The sequence below is a fragment of the Microtus pennsylvanicus genome, chromosome 13 (assembly GCF_037038515.1).
Source record: "Microtus pennsylvanicus isolate mMicPen1 chromosome 13, mMicPen1.hap1, whole genome shotgun sequence".
Taxonomy (NCBI): Eukaryota; Metazoa; Chordata; class Mammalia; order Rodentia; family Cricetidae; genus Microtus; species Microtus pennsylvanicus.
In genome coordinates, this window is record NC_134591.1 from 61,243,357 (window position 1) to 61,256,922 (window position 13,566).

Genomic DNA, 13,566 nt, shown 5'->3' on the forward strand with positions numbered 1-13,566 from the left:
GACTGTGACAACCAATATTGTCTTTAGACATTAACAAATGTCTGGGGATCTCTGTGCAGGTTCAAATCATCTCTCACCTTCCTGCAGAACTACTACACCAGATCCTAAATCCATCAATCATCCCAGAGCCATTACTGATAGACCAGATAGACCATCGGGCATAATAGCACATGCCCTTAGTCCCAACACTGGGTTGATCTCTGTGAATGGTCTACAAAGTGAGTTCCAGGACACCCAGAGCTACATAATGAGACCCTGTATCAGGCGGAAAAGAGAAGGAGGAGGGGGCCTGACTATTTCCTGACTTCTTACCATACAGCCAATATTGTGATGGGTTAGTTGCTTATTTGTATCCCTAAGGCAATAAAACATGTATTTTATGCTTTGTTTGATTTCTTTTAAGTTAGGGCCTTGGGGCTAAAGAGATGGCTCAGAAGTTAAGAGCATTGCCTGCTCTTCCAAAGGTCCTGAGTTCAATTCCCAGCAACCACATGGTGGCTCACAACCATCTGTAATGGGGTCTGGTGCCCTCTTCTGGCCTGCAGACATACACACAGATAGAATACTGTATACATAATAAATAAACAGCTGGGCGGTGGTGGTGCACACCTTTAATCCCAGCTCTTGGGAGGCAGAGGCAGGCGGATCTCTGTGAATTCGAGACCTGCCTGGTCTACAAGAGCTAGTGCCAGGACAGGCTCCAAAACCACAGAGAAACCCTGTCTCTAAAAACCAAAAAAAAAAAAAAAAAGAGAGAGAGAGCTAGTTCCAGGACAGGAACCAAAAGAGCTATGGAGAAACCCTGTCTCAAAAAAACAAATAAATAAAACGCAAAAAAAAAAAAAGAAAGAAAAACAACAACAAAAAAAAATAGCTGGATTTGAGGCTTGTACCCTATTTCATTTCTGTGCTGCGGCCTCCCTACTGACTCCAGGTGGGTCTACATACCCTTTCTAGGACTCTCATTTCCATCTTTACAAAATGGAGAGAATAAGACCCCAGAATTTACCAGCTCCGTGGCCACATACAGTACCTACTATGGAATCATGGATATTGAAGCATTTTATAAAATGGAGAACAAGGGTTACAACTTCAGATGCCCAGAGGTCAGGAGGATGGTATAAATGGATGGTTTATATTCCTATGACTCAGATATTGTTTATTTGCATATTTTAAAACTTGGAGTTTTTTTGTCAGGTGTGGTGCCTTTAATCCCAGCACTCAGGAAGCAGAGGCAGGTGGATTTTTATGAATTCAAGGCCATCCTGGTCTACAGAGCAAGTTCCAGGACAGCCAAGGCAACACAAAGAAACCTTGTCTCAAAAAAAAAAGAAAGAAAGAAAGAAAAAGAAAAGGAAGAAAGGAAAGGAGGGAGGGAGGGAGGGAGGGAGGGAGGGAGAGAGAAAGTAACTTGGAGTGTCTTTAATATTCTCCTTTCTTAGCAGACTAGTAATGATGCACCCCTTTAATCCCAACACTTGGGAGACAGGCAGGTGGATTTCTGTTAACTTGATTCCAGCCTGGTCTACAGAGAGTTCCAGGACAGCCAAGGCTACACAGAAAAACCACATCTTGAATATATATAGTACATCTGAAGCCTGCAGTGGTGGCACACTCCTTTAAACCCAGAACTCAGGAGGCAGAGCCAGGTGAATCTCCTCTAAATCCAAGGCCAACCTGGTCTACAGAGCAAGTTCCAGAACAACTAGGGCTATACAGAGAAACCCTGTCTCAAAATACAAAACAAACAAAAATGTATATCTGAAATCAAATATAGCCCTTTATTTAGTTTTGGATTTGACACAGGATCTTACTTTGTATCCTAGAATCATCTAGAATTCACTACATGGCCCAGCATGGCTTCAAATTCCTATTGATCTTCCTACCTCAGCCTCAGAGAGCTGGGATTACAGGCATGAATCACCACACCCTGTTTAAATATGACCCTTCAAATGAGTAGCAATAAAAAGAGAGAAAGCTATTACTCTTATATAAAAGGGACGAGAGACCTATAACACACTCACACTCACCTCTTAGGAGGTGTCCTGTAAAGGCAGCTTAGAGGTGTAATGCTGGCTTGGGCTAGTGAGATAAGGTCAGGAAGTTAAGTACTTGCTCCTAAACCTGAAGACCTAAATTTCCTGCCCAAGACCCTCACTCCACAGGTATTCCACGGAATGCATATCCACACATGTATGTTTTTTTTTTGTTTTTTTTTTTTTTTTTTGGTTTTTCGAGACAGGGTTTCTCTGTGGTTTTGGAGCCTGTCCTGGAACTAGCTCTTGTAGACCAGGCTGGTCTCGAACTCACAGAGATCCGCCTGCCTCTGCCTCCCGAGTGCTGGGATTAAAGGCGTGCGCCACCACCGCCCGGCTCCACACATGTATGTTGATACAGACATACAGATATACACATAGATAAATGGAAAAAAAATCTAAATGATGTCAGGGATGGTGGGTCCATCAAGTAATCAGGAAGTAGTCAGATCTCTGTGAGTTAAAGAGCCCGCTAGGGTTACAATAAAGAGAACGTATGTCCAAAAGAGAGGGGGAGGAAAGAGAGAACATAAAGCTAACACTTCTATTTTTTTTCCACTTTTATTTATTTACTTTTCATTGGTTTAAATCCGGGATGGGTACAGCATCACACGGATTCTGTGTCCACTGGCTTTTGCAGGAAGGTTGCTTCGGAATTTGGCCCAGACCATGCCACTGTTTCCATGGGCCTGAGTTACTTTCCCCCAGATCACTCTGGTTTTGTTTGGTTTGCCTCCAGGTGTCACTGTTTTGTTCTTTGCTTTATACACATAAGCGCATCTCTTGCCCAAGTAGAATTCAGTTTCATCTCAGGCATAAACGCCTTCAATTTTAAGGAGAGCCGTGTGCTCTCTCTGGTTCCGGAGACCTCGCTTATAGCCAGCAAAAGTGGCCTTGCACCACAGCCTTCCAGACATACTGTCCTTTAGAAGTCCTGTTCCCAGCAGGCCTCCACAGGCGCCAAGATGGCCGAAAGAGCCTAACACTTCTATTTTAAGGGGTTTGTGGAACTCTTTTTTTTTAAGATTGATTTTATTTTTTAATATTTATTTTTTATTGTGTATACAGTGTTCTCTCTGCATATATGCCTGCAGGCCAGAAAAGGGCACCAGATCTCAATACAGATGGTTGTGAGCCACTATGTGGTTGATGGGAATTGAACTCAGGACCTCTGGAAGAGCCAGTCAGTGCTCTTAACCGCTGAGCGATCTCTCCAGCCCCTGTGGAACTCTTTCTTTGGCCTCCTGCATCACAATAATTGGAGAAACATCAGCTATATAGTTGGTCTTTTTTGTCAGACTTTTTTGGGACTACCAGCTTCTCAACATGGGAGAGTTAATATTATTAATTATGAAAGTGTAACCTTTAGATGAGTTCTTACAACTTAAATTAACCTGCCTCTATTAATCTACATTCTGCCACACATCTCTTTACTCCTCTTCAATTCTGTATGTCTAACTCCCTCTGGGTCTCACTGGCGTCTCAAGCACCTAGATTCTAACCCTTCTGAGTTCTTCTCTCTGCCCAGAAGTTCTGGCTAACTTATCCTGGCTAGCTATTGGTCATTTAGCTTTTTATTAAGTCAATCACCATGATACATCTTCACACAGTATACAAATATCCCACAACATTTCTTCCTTTTGGGTAAATAAAAAGGAAAGGTTTTTTTATTCTAATACAGTAAAACTATACACAATAAGAACAATAATCAGTGATTGTCTAAATAAAAAGAAAAGATTTTAACCCTAACACAGTAAAATTATATACAATAAGAACAATTAGCTGGGGGCTGGAGAGATGGCTCAGTGGTTAAGCGTACCAACTGCTCTTCCAGAGGACCTGCGTTCAATTCCTAGTACCCATATGGCAGCTCACAACTGTCTGTAACTCCAAGATCTGACACCCTCACACAGAGATACATGCAGGCAAAATACCAATGTATGTAAAATAAATAAATTATTAAAAAAAAAGAACAGAGATCCTCCTTCCTCACAAGTGCTGGGGTTAAAGGTGTGTGCCACCACAACCCAGGAAAGGCAGATTCTTGTCCAGTGACTAACTTTGTCACAAGTGAAAGCAAACTCCATATGGAGGTTCTTTAATACCCATCATCTTCTATTTTAAAAAAATAATTTATTTATTTTCATTTTGTGTGCATTGGTGTTTTGCCTGTACACATATGTCTGTGTAGAGGTGTCAAGTTCCCTGGAACTGGAGTTACAGACACTTGTGAGCTGCCGTGTGGGTGCTGGGAATTGAACCTGGGTCCTCTGGAAGAGCAACTAGTGCTCTTAACTACTGAGCCATGTCTCCAGCCCATCCATCATCTTCTTTGAAGTAGATTGGTATTGCTAAGAGCAGACATATCTCATTGTCATGAAAAGTCTTATGTTGCTGGGTGGTGGTGGCACACGTCTTTAATCCCAGCACTCGGGAGCAGAGGCAGGCGGATCTCTGTGAGTTCGAGACCAGCCTGGTCTACAAGAGCTAGTTCCAGGACAGGCTCCAAAGCCACAGAGAAACCCTGTCTCGAAAAATCAAAAAAAAAACAAAAAACTTTATTACTTTTTTTTAAAGGAGAGGGACTGTTTTAGATTACATTTTATTTATTTTTTAAGATTTGTTTATTTATTATGTACACAGTGTTCAGCTTCCATGTATGCCTGCAGGCCAGAAGAGAGCACCAGATCTCGTTACAGATGGTTCACCATGTGATTGCTGGGAATTGAACTCAGGACCTCCGGAAGAGTGGTCAGTGCTCTTAACCTCTGAGCCATCTCTCCAGCCCAAACTTTATTACTTTTAAACATACATCTTTTTTGATGATTGTCTATACTCATTTTTAAGCACCTAAACATATTTTTTTTTTTTTTTTTGGTTTTTCGAGACAGGGTTTCTCTGTGGTTTTGGAGCCTGTCCTGGAACTCGCTCTGTAGACCAGGCTGGTCTCGAACTCACAGAGATCCGCCTGCCTCTGCCTCCCGAGTGCTGGGATTAAAGGCGTGCGCCACCATCGCCCGGCCTAAACATATTTTTAAACTAACTACCTATTCAAAGTTTTGGCCTAGACCTGAACTTTTTTTCTTCCCCCTGCATCAGCAGCATTTTGTAAATGGAAATTTCTGTCCCGCCCAGTTCTGCAACTGTTCAATCCCAAAGAAACACACAGAGTCTTATATTAAGTACAAACTGTTTGGCCTTTTAGCTCAGGCTTATTATTAGTTAGCTCTTACAACTTAAATTAACCCATAATTATTGCCTATGTTTAGCTACATGGCTTGGTACCTTTTATCAGAGAGGCATTATCATCTTGCATCCTCTGCATCTGGCTGGTGATTTCATCTCTGCCTCTCCTCTTCCCAGAATTCTACTCTGGTCACCCCACCCATACTTTCTTCCTGGCTTCTGGCCAATCAGTGTTTTACTAAACCAATATGAGTGACAAATCTCTACAGGTTACAAGAGCATTATCCCACAGCATTGTGAACAAAATCTTAAATGACTAGGTGGTGGCTAGGCTATCTGCTTGCTTTGTGGCTCCACTTAGCACTTGGTGCTGACAGCTGGCTCCACCCCCTTCAGGTCCATGAGAGCTGAGCCTTACACCTGCGGGTACCTCCTGTGGGTGCTGGCCAGGAGCTGCATTTACTTACCCCAGTTCCGGGAAGCAGCTGGGTTTGTGCTGAGGCAGGCATTTTTACCTAGCTTCCCATTCTAACTAGTAGTATGCCAGTTATTCAAGTGCTCAGCTGTGTGACAGGAGTTTTTTTGTTTTGTTTTTACAAGAGAGAGCATGAACGCAGTCCCCCACTACCACAACTTATGCAGTTGAGTTTCCCATATTTGGGGAAATTGCAGGGGTCAGCACATCTGGGGTGCAATGGATAAGCCTTGCCCTGGGAAAACCACCTTAGTGATCATGGTATCTCCTCTTCCAGGTAAGTGTACAACAGACCCTCTTAAAGAAGCTGCACCTCTGAACCTCTATACACTGTGAACACTGAGCCTGTCAGGAAGTCACATTGAACTCCATGTTCAGAACATTTTTTCAGCTTTCTCAGACTCTGGTTTTTGTTGTTGTTGTTTTGGTTTTTGTTTTGGTTTTTTTTGTTTGTTTTGTTTTGTTTCTTCTTTTTGAGACAGAGTTTCTATGTAGCTTTGGAGCCTGTCCTGGAACTAGCTCTAGTAGACCAGGCTGGCCTTGAACTCACAAAGATCTGCCTGCCTCTGCTTTCCTGAGTGCAGGAAATAAAGGTGTGTGCCCCACAGTGGCCCATGAACTCATTTTATCCAGGAAAAACGCACTGAGACATGATAGTTTAGTGGCAATGGGTACAATGACGAGGGATGGGTAGAGTCCTGACTGAGATTCGAGGAGATTCAGAGTTTTTCAGGGTTTCACACATTTCACGTAATAAAGGTTCTTCCTATGTTCAGTGGAGCGATTACAGTACAAATCCTGGCAGTTCACAGCAGGAGAACCTAGGGTGGGTGATCCAAACAGCAACCCCAGTTTCCATCATCTGACCCCCCCACTCCTACCATCCATCATAAAAAATGAAGTGTGCAGCAGAGAAACGTACACCCTTAATCAACAGACATTTATTGAGCTCCCGGTGTGTGCTAAGCACCGAGGCAGAACACACAGAGATATCGGATTGGATGGCAGCCCACAGGGAAATTCTGGATGCCCTCAGAAAAGAAGTGGTAGACAGGGAGATACCTATCAATCACAGGCCTTCTCCCTTCTGTGGTTTCAGGAAATGGAAGGGTCCAGAAAGAGACACCTTAGATGACATCCAAGACTTAGACTTACATGTTCCATGTGTATAAGACACATGTGTAGAACTCACACAACTATAGATGTGTACAGGACAAAAAGTGCGTATATGTTGCATATGCACAGGCTTTATGTGCAGAGTCAGAGTCTATGTGTGCACAGGACACATGGATACGGCACAAGAACTCCATCTGCCCCAGCCAGGGCAAAGGGATGGGGAGGGTCTCGGGACAGCAAGGCCTGTCAAGGCTGGGGCTGGTACTGGCCCTCTGTGGCTGTGAAGAAGTCATCCAGAACACTTCGAAGGTAGTCAAACGTGGGCCGGTCCTCGGGACGCTCCTTCCAGCACAGCATCATGAGGTGGTACAGCTCCTCCGGACAGTTGTCAGGTCGGACCATTCGGTACCCTCGCTCCAGATTCTGAATCACTTCAGGGTTGGTCATTCCTGGAAGGTTGATGGGAGAAAGAACATCAAGCCTTTAAATGTTAGAAACCTAGGGCTGGAGAGATGACTCAGTGGTTAAGAGCACTGACTGCTCTTCCAGAAGTCCTGAGTTCAATTCCCAGCAACCACATGGTGGCTCACAGCCATCTATAATGAGATCTGGCGCCCTCTTCTGTTGTGCAGGTGCACACGGAAGGAAGGTTGTATACATAATAAATAAATAAATAAAAGAATATCCTGTATTTATAAAAAAAATGTTAGAAACCTAAAAGCAAGGCTGATGCTAATTTGGAGATCTTTCTTTCTTTCCTATCTATAGTCCTATCTATCTATCTATCTATCTATCTATCTATCTATCTATCTATCTATCTTTTTATCTATCTTCTATCTTCTTTTCAATCAATCTATCACCTATCTTCCTTTCAATCAATCTATCTATCATCTTCCTTTTTATCTATCTATCTATCTATCTATCTATCTATCTATCCATCTATCTTTGAGGTACTTGGAATTGAATACAGGATTTTATGCATGTTAGTCAAGCAGTCCATCACTGAGATACAACCCAAGCCTATAGTTTGGATGTTGAATGTCTTCTCATGTGTTGAAAGCCTGGCCCCCAACTCATGCACTAGTGAGATACGGTAGAATCTTTAAGAAGTGGAGTCTTTAAACTCAGCACTCAGAAGGCAAGGCAGTTGGATCTCTGTGAGTTCAAGGCCAGCCTGGTCTACAGAGCAAGTTCCAGGACAGAGATGTTACATAGAGGGGAATAAAAGGAAGAAGTGGGATCTAGTCATACATGGTGACATGTGCCTTGAGATCCCAGCACTCAGGAGGTAGAAGCAGGTGGATCCCCATGAATTCAAAGCTATCCTGGTCTACCTAATAAATTGCAGGTTAGCTATGGCTACATAGTGAGATCCTGCCTAAAAAGAGAAAGACAGAAACAATGAGAGATATGGGGATGGAAGTTAGGTCACTGTGGACGTTCTCTTGAGGGACAACATGCTGAAACCAGAGTTCTCCTCTTCCTCTCTTTGCTTCCTGCTATGAGGTAAACAGTTAACCGTACCATGTGTCAGATACGCTCCCCCAAAAAGAAAAGAAAATCAGTGAAACAGAATCTCTGAAACTAAATGAATCTTTTTTTTTATCCTCTCTCTCTCTTTTTTTAATTTTTAATTTTTTTTATTTTCAGGACAGGGTTTCTCTGTATAATAGCCCCTAGCTGTCCTGGAACTAGTAGCTCTGTAGACCAGGACGGCCTTGAACTCACAGAGATCCGCCTGCCTCTGCCTCCAGAGTGCTGGAATTAAAGGCAGGCGCTACCACCACCTGGCTCTCTTCTTTCTTTAAGACAGTCACACTACGCAGCTCTGGCTGGCCTAAAACTCATTACGTAGACCAGCCTGGCCTCAATTAAAGATCCACCTGTTTCTGCCTCTCAGATTCTGGAATTAAAGAATGTACCACCAGGGGGCTGGAGAGGTGGCTCAGGGGTTAAGAGCACTGACTGCCCTTCCAGAGGTCCTGAGTTCAATTCCCAGTAACCACATGGTGGCTCACAACCATCTGTAATGAGATCTGGTGCTCTCTACTGGCACCAGATATATATCGGCAGAATACTGTATACACAATAAATAAATCTTAAAAAAAATAATGTACCACCACGCCCAGCAAACTTGATTCTTTTTAATTTTGTTTATGAAGACAAAGTTTCTCTGTGTAGCCCTGGCTGTCCTGGAACTCAATCTACAGACCAAACTGGCTTCAAATTCACAGAGATCTGCCTGCCTCTACCTCCTAGTACTTGGATAAAGGTTAGGTCACTGTGCTACTACCACCCAGGTTAAAAATATTTTATTAATTATTACTAAATTTGTGCGTGATGTGTGTGGGCCAACACATGGGCCAAAGCCTCTGCGTGAAGGTCAGAGAACAACTTTTCTTTTCCTTCAGTTTTTTGAGACAAGGTTTCTCTATATAGCTCTGGCTGTCCTGGAACTCACTACTTAGATGGGGCTGGCTTCAAACTCAGAGATCTGCCTGCTTCTGCCTCCAACGTGCTGGGATTAAAGGTGTGTGCCACTACGCTTAGCTTAAACTTTTTATTTTTTATGTGTATAAATGTTTTATATGTCTATGTATCACATATGTGAAGTGCCCCAGGAAGTCACAAGAGGGTACTGAATTCCTTGGAATTGACGTTATAGACAGCTGTAAGCTGCCATGTGGTTGCTGAGAACCAAACCCACATCCTCTTAACCATTGAGCCATCTCTCCAGTCTCCCCTGCTCTCTCACCATGAAAGAACGGGTTGTTTTTTTAAAGACAGTGTTGTCACAGGGTATTTGTGCATACTGCATGATGCTGTGTCACAGAAAAGCCTGTCAGATACTCTAGGCCCATAGGCCGAAGATGGATGCCTCAACACTGCAGAGAAACCTTGGGTGACTGTCATTTTTTGTCTTTTTTTTAATATTTATTTATTTATTTATTTATTTATTATGTATACAATATTCTGTCTGTGTGTATGTCTGCAGGCCAGAAGAGGGCACCAGACCTCATTACAGATGGTTTGTGAGCCACCATGTGGTTGCTGGGAATTGAACTCAGGACCTTTGGAAGAGCAGGCAATGCTCTTAACCTCTGAGCCATTTCTCCAGCCCCATTTTTTGTCTTTTTGAGACAGCGTTTCTCTGTGTAACAGCTCTGACTGTCCTGAAACTCACCCTGTAGACAGAGATCTACAAGCGTGCGCCACCACCACCCAGATAACAACTTTCAAGAGTGGGTTCTCTCCTTTCACCTTCCCATGGGTTCCAGGGATTGAACTCAGGTCCTCAGGCTTGCTCAGCACACGTTTTTACCCTCTGGGCCACCTCGCTGCACCCCCAACTTTCTTCTTTATAAGTTGGCCATCTCAGGAGTTTTTTGTTGTTTTGTTTTCAGTAAACAGAAAGCTGGCTAACACAGGTGATGTTCAGAATATGTAGCTACCAATCCAAAATGATACTGGTCTTCATGATGGCAGACACTAGCGTTCCCTGCTGAATGTCGGTCCTATGTTTACAGTACTGATCCAATTACTCGCTCAGTAACGAAAGCGCCAACTGCAGGACCTTGACCGAGCCTCCTCTGTGAAGCTCAGCTTCCTCATCTAGAGTATAGACTAAATCCTCGCTCCTCTTCCCTGAGTTATGGTGAGGATTGCGTGAATCAGTGTGTATAAACAAGCATAGTTGTTTGGAGATTTTTTTTGTAATGTCTACCTGGGATTGTTCTCTAGGGGCAGCAATGGGGCTGTCGGGGCTCAGGACAGGATGAGAACCCAGTCAGGCAATGCTGAGGCATCTCTAGCCTTGAGACTATGCACAGGAGATACTGTATCAGGACAGGAGATGAACACTGGCCTATGAGATGGGACAAGCCCAGAGCTGGGAAATCTTTTGGCCCCTAAGAGTCTAACCTGCTTCAAAGGCCTTTACATTCCTGGAGTCAAATTTCAGCTCACCATGCTGGGGCTATGGGAAGTTTCTGCCAAAGTGGCCTCTGCTTCCTAACTCCTGACTCTTTTCTGTGCCATTTCCTTTCCCCCAGAGGTTATCAACTTCCTTTTAGAAACGTTCCACTAGGGCTGGAGAAATGGCTCAGTGGTTAAGAGCATTGCCTGCTCGTCCAAAGGTCCTGAGTTCAATTCCCGGCAACCACATGGTGGCTCACAACCATCTGTAAAGAAGTCTAGTGCCCTCTTCCGGCCTGCAGGCATACACACAGACAGAATATTGTATACATAATAAATAAAATATTAAAAAAAAAAGAAACGTTCCACTCCTAGGCCTCCAAGTATAGCTCCGCGACAGTGAACTTGCCTTGAATGCACAAGACCTGGGTTTGATCCCCAGTCCCTCCAAAACCAGACACATAGGTGCGTGCCTACAATCCCAGCCCCTCCCAGTGAGGGGAAAGCAGGACAATCCAGAGCTCAGGGGGCATCTTCAGATTCATAGATAGTTAGATGGCCAGCCTGGGCTACAAGAGACATTGTCTCAGAAAACAAAACAAAACTCAATGACTAAAACAGAAACTTTCAAAATAAAATTCTACCCGTCTTGGTTGAATGTGGGGGAAAGGCCTTTTTCAGGAGGAGGGCGTGTCTACATGGCTTCTCTCTTTAGCTGTGAAGAAGTTTCATTAGGAAAGGACCAGTGTCCAGTGAGCAGCTTCGATGGGTCTGACTGCTTCTCAAAGTCTCTTGTTTCACATATCGGGAAACTGAGGCTCAGAGGGATGACATCACTTACCCAGAGTGTTATGGAATATTCCTTTAACTATGTGAGGGGGTGTAACATTTGTTTGTGCTGTATTTGATCAATTATGTAAGTGGTGGCACACGCCGTTAATCCCAGCACTAGGGAGGCAGAGGCAGGTGAATCTCTGTGAGTTTGAGGCCAGCCTGAACTACAAGAATTAGTTTCAGTACAGGCCCCAAAGCTACAGAGAAACCCCATCTCAAAAAAAAAAAAAAAAGGCCAATAGCTAGGCAGTAAAGGGATAGGCAGGGCTGGTGAGGAGAGAATAAGGAGGAAAAATCTCGAACTAAGCAGAAGAAGAGGAGAAAGAGGGAGAACAAGAGGGACAGGACCAGGAACAAAATTTATGCAGCATCCAGCCAGTCAGACACTAGAGGAAGCAGGAAAGTAAGACATACAGAAAGAAAGAAAAGTAAAAAAGACAAGAAGCAAGAGGTAGATAAAGGGAAACAGGTTAGTTTAAGTTAAAAGAACGAGCGAGAAACGAACTTAAGCTAGGCTAAGCATTCACAACTAACAAGGAGTCTCCGTGTCATTATTTGGGAGGTGGCTCGTGGTCCAGAAGAAAGCTGGTGCAGCAGAATGAGGAGGAGCAGTGCCATAGTGCGGCCTAAGCACTGTTCTGATCTCATATGTGAGAAAGAAGGGCCTGAGCCAGGCAGGGGTGGAACACGCCTTTGATCCCAGCGCTCGGGAGACAGAGGCAGGCGGATCTCTAAGTGTTCGAGGTCAGCCTGGTCTACAGAGTGAGTTCCAGGACAGCTATGACTAAGTAACTCTGTAAAAAAAAAAAAAGGAAAACAACAACAATAACGAAACAAGGAGAAAAGGAATAATCTGGTTACCAGTCAAAAAGAAATCAATCATGGTAAGAAAAGGAAAGTTTCACACCCTGAGCCAGATCCACTTCCGTCACACTTAGGTGGCCTATGCCAGAACTGAGCAAGGAGCTATGCATTTTGATAGAGATGGAAGCCAGGGCTGGGAGACGAAGCATCTAATAGAGGACGCTGGAGTCCAAGTGGATGGAAGAGAAGCATCTAGAAGTTTTCGAGGCTGAGCCTGAGGAGTGAGTGGGAAGACATGGATTTGCTACTCTTCCTTGTGGTCCTTCGAGTCCCTTCCTTTAATGCTCACCTGGGTAAGGGATTCGGCCATGGGTGACAATCTCTGTCAGTAGGATCCCAAAAGACCACACATCCGACTTGATGGTGAAGGTCCCATAGTTAATGGCTTCTGGTGCTGTCCATTTAATGGGAAATTTGGCCCCTAGAGGGAGGCAAAGTTAGGTCACCTGAGTATGCGTTCTCTACCGCTGGCTCTGAACCTCCTCTTTATCCCGCACCTACCCTCCCTGGCTGTGTATTCATTGTCCTCAATGAGGCGTGCCAGGCCAAAGTCTGCAATCTTGCAGCTCAGTGTGTCAGACACCAGGATGTTAGCAGCCCGCAGGTCGCGATGGATGTAATTCCGCTCTTCAATGAATGCCATGCCCTCTGCAATCTGCAAGCCAGGAACAGGTCATCAGTCTTGACCCCACTGACCCTGAAGCCATACTCAGTCCTTTGCCATTCTCCTTACCTGGGCTGCCATGTCCAAGAGTTTGTTGATGTTCAATTTGATGCCAGAGGGAGTCTTGAGAAAATCTACTAGGCTCCCTGTGAGCAAAAGCAAGAATTGGTGACCTAAATTGCCCGGGAGGCAGCTCCAAGACCTTTCTACTCCACCTACCATCCGGAAGTAGTGACTGACAGTGGAGAGAAAGAACAAGGACTGAGAAAGAGTATGTGCCCGAGTGTGGGGATGGGATGCTCGGCACATGGGAAGGCCTGTTCTAGCGGAAGGATCCAATGCTTCCTGCCCTCAGTTGAGGTAGAACCCCGGTTCCACGGCAGCCAAAGCTCTGCGTGCTCCCCGGCTGCGTTTTCTTCCTGTAGACATGTATTTCTCACTCCCTCACAGGCCATTTTTAGATCCTGTACACAGAT

The 13,566-nt window shown here is 44.4% G+C and overlaps 1 protein-coding gene, 1 non-coding gene and 1 pseudogene across 2 annotated transcripts in view; all 3 read right to left on the reverse strand.

The window, feature by feature from the left end:
* Positions 1 to 2,594: 2,594 nt before the first annotated feature.
* LOC142833587 (large ribosomal subunit protein eL33-like) lies at positions 2,595 to 3,010 on the reverse strand (annotated as a pseudogene).
* A 2,808-nt stretch (positions 3,011 to 5,818) lies between these two features.
* LOC142834501 (U1 spliceosomal RNA) lies at positions 5,819 to 5,982 on the reverse strand. Its single transcript, XR_012907592.1, has one exon. It is a non-coding gene; the product is annotated as a U1 spliceosomal RNA (small nuclear RNA).
* Positions 5,983 to 6,616: 634 nt separating this feature from the next.
* The window catches only part of Lck (LCK proto-oncogene, Src family tyrosine kinase), a 29,259-nt gene continuing 22,309 nt past the window's right edge, over positions 6,617 to 13,566 (reverse strand). The window contains exons 10-13 of the mRNA XM_075945123.1: positions 13,160 to 13,236; positions 12,928 to 13,081; positions 12,716 to 12,847; positions 6,617 to 7,262 (exon numbers count right to left, since the gene is read on the reverse strand). Of these exons, the coding sequence (XP_075801238.1) occupies positions 7,060 to 7,262; positions 12,716 to 12,847; positions 12,928 to 13,081; positions 13,160 to 13,236 (566 nt within the window). The 3' untranslated portion in view covers positions 6,617 to 7,059. The remainder of the gene's footprint in view (positions 7,263 to 12,715; positions 12,848 to 12,927; positions 13,082 to 13,159; positions 13,237 to 13,566) is intronic.